The sequence below is a fragment of the Cnephaeus nilssonii genome (genome assembly GCF_951640355.1).
Source record: "Cnephaeus nilssonii genome assembly, chromosome: 1".
Taxonomy (NCBI): Eukaryota; Metazoa; Chordata; class Mammalia; order Chiroptera; family Vespertilionidae; genus Cnephaeus; species Cnephaeus nilssonii.
The window spans coordinates 4,109,593-4,116,616 of record NC_137072.1 but is presented as its reverse complement, the minus strand read 5'-3'; the positions used below and the strand labels follow the sequence as shown (position 1 = coordinate 4,116,616).

At 37.8% G+C, this 7,024-nt stretch overlaps 1 protein-coding gene across 3 annotated transcripts in view; it reads right to left on the bottom strand.

Annotated features, from left to right (window-relative positions):
* Positions 1-730: 730 nt before the first annotated feature.
* The window catches only part of UACA (uveal autoantigen with coiled-coil domains and ankyrin repeats), a 124,384-nt gene continuing 118,090 nt past the window's right edge, over positions 731-7,024 (bottom strand). For 2 of the 3 annotated variants that reach the window (XM_079771271.1, XM_079771273.1), the window contains 2 exons: positions 5,936-6,001; positions 733-2,468 (listed from right to left, as the gene is read on the bottom strand). In XM_079771271.1, coding sequence (XP_079627397.1) covers positions 2,397-2,468; positions 5,936-6,001 — 138 coding nt within the window. In that variant the 3' untranslated portion in view covers positions 733-2,396. Of the gene's footprint in view, positions 2,469-5,935; positions 6,002-7,024 lie in introns of all 3 variants that reach the window. The other variant, XM_079771272.1, reaches the window with a different exon arrangement.

Genomic DNA, 7,024 nt, shown 5'->3' with positions numbered 1-7,024 from the left:
GTTTAGGTCCTTGTTAGCAGACAGCTGTTAACACTGGAGGAAGTAAGTGCTCATGTTCTAAAGCTGCAAAAATTTTTTAAGCAGAAATAATCCCATGCATTTAGAATAACAGAACATTTTGAACTGTATAACGTTTGGTTGGGACCAAAAGGTTAAAACAAAAAATAAGCCATACGGAAGATTAAACTAATTTTAGGACAGCACAGGTATAGCGAGTGATTAGTGACTATAATATGAAAATTTAAGATGTTCATTAGATGAATATTTGATTTTATGTTAATAGTTCTTTATAACACATATTCTCTGTCAAAAGGAATGAGCTCTTCTGATGAATCAGGAGTGGGAAAAAGCGCTATACAATGGAATAGTAATAAAGCTTTCAACAAAGGACTGCCCTCCCCCAGGATCGCAGTGATTCTTTCAGAGTGCACTCACTTCTTAGATAGTTACCCAGCATCCTTCCTCCTGGCCAGAAGTTCAGCCCCCATAGTCTTTCTGAACACAGGACAGCAGACACCAGCATCACTCATTATGTATGTTCTACTTGTTCACTATCTAAAATCTTTAGCCTTCAGTATTGTAAATGCAGTCTGCCTTTGATATTGAAAGGTGAGTGAATGAGAGGATGGGATGAATTCAAGGTTACTTGAAACTTCCTTTATTCTACATAGTAACTGAAGATGGATATCACAATCTGTTTTTTGGAAACCATTGCTCTCTACACCAAATTTTCTAAGGATAGCAAATGGACTTGTTTACTTACAAGGACGCTCAAAACAATATTTCACAGAAAACATTTTATTGATGGCTGAAGACAAAATAAAATATACATAAGGTTCCCTTCCCACCCCTAATACGGAAAATACAACACTGAAATGTGACTATTCAGTTAAGAACTTTCTCCACTCGAGCTTCAGTAGGTGACATAATACTCATGAAACAGAACCCATGCTGTAGAACATATTAAATATAAAAAGAACATTGCTTTTTATATTGCTTATGTAAACTGTGTATATCTATCTAAAGAATTAAGAATAAATCCAATTCTGACTTTTCACTGTTGTTTCTACACTAAAGAAATACGAGGACTTCTTCTTTGGTGGGAAAAGCTATTTTGATAGTCTTGTGTCCTTGTTATTATACAAAAATGGGATCAAAAGTCTGATTCAGGATGTTCAAAGATTATTATTGCTAAGGCACATTTTGCAATTTAAAAAATGTTGGTGGAAATAATTTGTTCAGTTTATTTGCTAACAGTCAAATTAGTAATTTTCAATTTCAATGGTAAAAAATTAATAAAAATAACAAAACATATAAACTCTCTAATGAGATGTAGTTAACAAAAATGGTTGGCTACAACAGAGTATTTACTATAAACATGCCCAATTTTATTATTTTCTCACTATCTATATTCTTCAAGTTTACTATATTATTGCATTTTTGTCTAAAATCTTAAAGATCTGTTTTCTAAAACCAATTCTCTCATGCTAATTTTGCAAGAAAGCTGCATTTCACATTATTAATTTCATTAGTGCAATTTTCCTATAAATAAGTACAAACATTTGGAGGATGCATGTATAATGAGTGCTTGGTTACTATAGTAGCAAATGTCAAAGTAACTAAAAAAGTCTAAATTTTTCGACACTGAAAAATCTAGCATAGCATTTATACTTCTCTAAATACTGAAGGAAGAAAAGTCATCACAATGAAAATTAAGATACTGTTGTGGAGCTTATGAGGCAATTTTATTATAAATTCCTCATATAGTCCACCCTGGCCTGTTCTTAATCTAAATGTAATTTAGCACTGCAAACCAGTATGAAAAGAAATTTATTTTAAAAGGCATAAAAGTTACTAGTGTAAAGAAGAAAAAACAATGTACCTCCAAAAGAAGTCAAAGGCAATCATTAAGTTACTTCAATAAAAAATACAACTTGGCCAGCCAAGTTATAATGCATTCCTTGAAACCGCATTAGGTCTCATGGCTCAGACCAAAGATGTTGAAGATCTTTTGATCAATTTAAAGTGGCCACTGACCAAATCAATTTCTCTGAGAGAAATCTTTAAACAATTTTTTCAGCCTAACCCCTCTTCAACCCACTCAGATGGCTCATGCTTTATTAGGGACTCAACAGTTTAAAAGTATGTGGCCAGTCCAAGGCAAAGTGTTACGCTGTTTGCCTAACTGCAAAATTAACAAATATGGAACATAAGATTTGAACTGATACTGAAAAACTCAGTAACATATTTATCTAATTTTTTAAAACCTACTGATGGAACAAAATAAATTTTATTTCATTTATACTAGAACAGGAAGGCCCAGAAAGGCCATGCAATTGCAACAGAACGTTCAGCACCAGCTGGTGAAGCAGACACTGGCGGGTCAGTACTGGCCACTAGCATACAAGCCCCTGCCGCATCTGTATAATCTGGAGTAAGGCCGCCTGCACATCTTCATCCATGTGACCCTTGAGACAAAGAAGAAAGGAGAGAAATATTTTATGTCATCTTCATTTACACAATAATTCTAACTAAAGACAAGGGCTTAATTAGTTGTGATTCACCAAATGCCAAATCCTCACTACCTTGGTTACAGCCTGAAGGATTTATTGGAAAATACATTGGAATTTTTAAAACTCAATTTAAAAGTAGTGTTCACCGCCCAGCCAGAGTGGCTCAGTTAGTTGAGTGTCATCCTGTGCACGGAAAGGACACATACCTGGGTGGAATCGCTTACGAAAGGCAGCCAATTGATGTTTCTCTCTCTCCCACACCCCTTCTCTCTCTTCCTTTTTCTAAGTATGTACTCAGGTGAAGATTGAAATAATAATGATATTTTAAAAAAACGTAGTGCTCACCAGTATTAGAAAACAGATGGACACACATCTCTCTTATAACAGCTTGGATAATAAGGGACAGCATGAGTTATAAATGAGCAAAGTAAACTACAAGGAAATTTTTATTTTTGCTCCTGTTGAGAGGTTTTTTTTTTAATGAGAAAAGTAATTAATGAAAAATCCCCATATTTTACATAAATAAAATCATACATATAATTTTGCAACTTGCCTTTTCACCCAGTGTCATAGAAATCTATCCCAAGTTATATGCTTAACTATTTAAAAATATTATATAATATCCCACTGTGTGGACGAATCATAATTTCTTTACCCATTCCCCCAATAATGGGCATTTAAAGGTGTTTCCAATCTTATGAGCAGATTCCTAGAAAACAAATTGATGGGTCAAAAAGCAAGCTCAATTTTCAATTTTGCTAAGTACTATAAAATTTCCTTCTATAGAGATTATAACAATTTACACTCCTACTAATAGGGTATAAATGCCCATTTCCCACAACACCCAGGCCAATGTTATAGCCCACCATCTTAGTTAATATTTGCCAATCCCATAAGTGAAAAATGGTATCTTCTTGTTTATTTGAATTTCCCCCATTACTGGTAAGGTTGAGATATTTTTACACAAACATTAGCCATTAATATTGAGAAAGAAACACTTTAAACTTAAAAAGAGGGCAAGAGGGTTGAATAAATGCAAGTCAACGTGGTGAGCTTATTACAGCTCCCCCTTCTTTTTCTTTACTGGGGCACTTGAATAGGTTTCAGCATAACGCTTCCTATTTACACAAAAATGTTTCTTTCCGAAATTTGTTTCTATAACAGCAGGATGTTTAAATTTCAAACATTATCCATAGTTGACTAAACTGAATTTCTTAGTTAACTTTATGATGCCAGAAGGCAAGACTATTTCAGATGCCAACTGCTTTTGTTATGTTTAATTAGGAGTCAGTAGAAAATAATTTCAGAAGCATACATTCAAAGTTGAAAAGTTTGTTAGTTTGCAGTGTCTTTCTTTCGGGGAAAGCACGCTCTTCCTCCCTTGGCCAACATAAGAGCTGAGTGAGTTCCTCACCCTCTCCAATACAGATCTATACTCTTCTACTATTTCCCCTCCTAAACTTCCCATCATGGTCCCTCAACAGTCTTCTCCAATAACTGCAATATACTTCCCAATCCCGGCCTATCTTTTACCTACTCAAAAGAAAGTAGCCCAAGATATTTTCTTTCATCATACAAATTCATTCTTTTTCGCTGGTTTCCCATTCATCTCTTATAGAACAGGCCAGCTTTTTTATTTTAAGAATTTGATATCATAGTTTCTTCCTTTTTATTATTTTACCTAGTTCTTTTTTTAAAAAGACCTTTCTTTGAAGTTTTCCCTCAACAAGCTATGCTTTTTCTTTTAACCATGTGGCCTGACATGCTTCAAATCATAAACAATCCTCTTACATCTCACTTGCTATTCTAATATTGTCTCCTTTAGGACATCTTCCTGAAAAATCTATTCTGAGAACTTTGGAGATGCTGATCATAGGGTTTCTGCAGAACATTAAATATAACATCCTTCATATGTTAAACATTTTCTTGGTGTGATTTATTAAAAAAACAAACACAAAACAGCTTCCTCATAACACATCCAAAGAAGGAAATTCTTTTCTTTTTCTTTTCTTTTATTTTATTGATTTTTTTACAGAGAGGAAGGGAGAGGGATAGAAAGTTGGAAACATCGATGAGAGAGAAACATCAATCAGCTGCCTCCTGCACACCTCCCACTGGGTTTGTGCCTGCAACCAAGGTACATGCCCTTAACCAAATTGAACCTGGGATCTTTCAGTCCACAGGCTGACGCTCTATCCGCTGAGCCAAACCAGTTAGGGCAAAGAAGGGAATTCTTAATCTTATACTTGACTGAGTTTAAGGCTCAATCTATACTAATAAAAGGGTAATATGCTAATTAGACTGGGAGACCTTCTGGACATCCTTTCCGGACAAAGCAATGGTGGCGGGGCCAAGGCAGAGGTGGTTAGGGGCGATTAGGCCAGGAGGGGAGGGCAGTTGGGGGTGATCAGGCCAGCAGGAGGGGGGGGGGGCAGTTGGGGGCGAGCAGGCCGGCAGTGGGGAGAAGTTGGGGGTGATCAGGCTGGCAGGGGGGGCAGTTGGGGGTGATCAGGCCAGCAGTAGGGGGCAGTTGGGGGCAATCAGGCTGGTGGGGGAGGCAGCTGGGGGTGATCAGGCCGGCAGTGGGGGGCAGCTGGGGGCGATCAGGCTGGCAGGGGGGGCAGTTGGGAGGGAGCAGGCCAGCAGGCAGAGTGGTTAGGGGTGATCAGGCAGGCAGGTAGATGAGCGGTTAGGAGCCAGTGGTCCCGGATTGCGAGAGGGATGTCCGACTGCCCCACTGTCCCACAGGGATCAGGCCTAAACCGGCAGTCGGACATCCCCCAAGGGGTCCCAGATTGGAGAGGGTGCAGGCTGGGCTGAGGGACACCCCCCCCCCCCCCGTGCATGAATTTCGTGCACCGGGCCACTAGTAAATAAATATTATTGATAATCTTCTAACAGAACCAACTTTTTCCCTTAAAATTTAATAGTGCTTCACACTATTGCCTTTGCCTGGAAGATTTAAGGCTTAAATTATTACAATTCTGTGCACACCTTACTCATCATTTCTGTACTTTTATAGTGTTCTCTACATTTCAAAGAAATACTCCTAAGCTACAAAGAAACAATGATGTCTTTTCCACTCTCCTTTTTTGGTGACAGCCATGTATGTGTGGCTGTCAAGGAATCATCTCAGCTAGCAGTAGCATTAATGTGTGCTGCCATCATATGTTGCCAAACTGTCTATAAAATGAGTGACAAGCAGATGGAGATAACATTAAGTTAAGATGGTATATTGCCATATAGCTTTGTAAATTTCTCTGGGAGATATGCAAACCATGATTAAAAGAAACACAATTATTTTTAAATAAGCATATGGGGTTCAACTACTTTAAACATGATTTTCACATAAATTTACTTGAACATGAAAAGTTTATTTTCTCTAAAATAATATTCTTTCCAAAGGAGAAATAGTTCTTTACCTGTGCGGCACTAAGAAGGTGTGTCCGATAAATTCCAATTACTTCTTGGTGCTGTCTGTGGGCATCCTAGAAATGTGGGAAGAAGGGCAGAGCAGAATATCAGCATTCATGTTTTCAAACGCATGAGCTTGTGATACTGCTGACCTTGGGCTTGAGGCTACAAAACAGCAGTACTATGAAAATGCTCCTGATGCTTTTTGTAACAAACCACCTTGAACTGACCACAGGCAAAATTTCACAACATAACAATAGTATGAACTTTTCTCATGAATGTGAGGGAATATTCATAGTGAAAGCAATTATACTTATCCTAGGTCACATGAAATGATTTCCTTAACTGACATCCAATGTCACGAAATAATCCAGACACTTATCAATTTATGCTTTAGATTACCGCAAAAGCTTCTCATCTTGTCCCCATCTCTAAATCTGACTCCCTATCAAGCTTTCCTCACATCCTTTTGGCTTAAAAATCTTGGGTGTCACCTCAGTACATAGAAGAGAGAATCCAAACTCATGAGCTTGGTTCTCAACGGTCTCCACGATCTGGCTGCAAAGACAGCTCCTGGTACTAGCCAGGCTGATGGGCCTTGCACTCCTTGGGCATGCTACTTGCATTCCATCTCCATGGCTGCTTCACACTATCGCCTTTGCCTGGAAGATCGTGTTTCCTCTCACCTACCCAAACACCACCTACCTACAAGTTCAGGCCAGTTAGTCCCTTCCTTTTTGAAATTAGCTCCTACCATACCAGTAATCTTTCCTTCCTGGGACTTAATTATCACTTAGAATCTGGGACTGTATTCACAATTCTATATTTGGTATTTCTGCCATGTTATTTTACTTTTGTTGGATCTATATTTTGCCTCATAACTACCCATAACTCCTTGGGGACAAGAACTGTATGCTCTCTTTGTCCCTGGAAGAGTTTAGCACAGTGTCATGAACATAATTAATAATAAATATTTCCAATTACTCAAGAGATTACCATATCCCTTTGATAAGATTCAAATCAGCAATTCTGACAAACTGCTATAAGCCAATAGTGTTATAAAAATGAAAACTTAAAAAAAGGAAAACTTTCTTCTG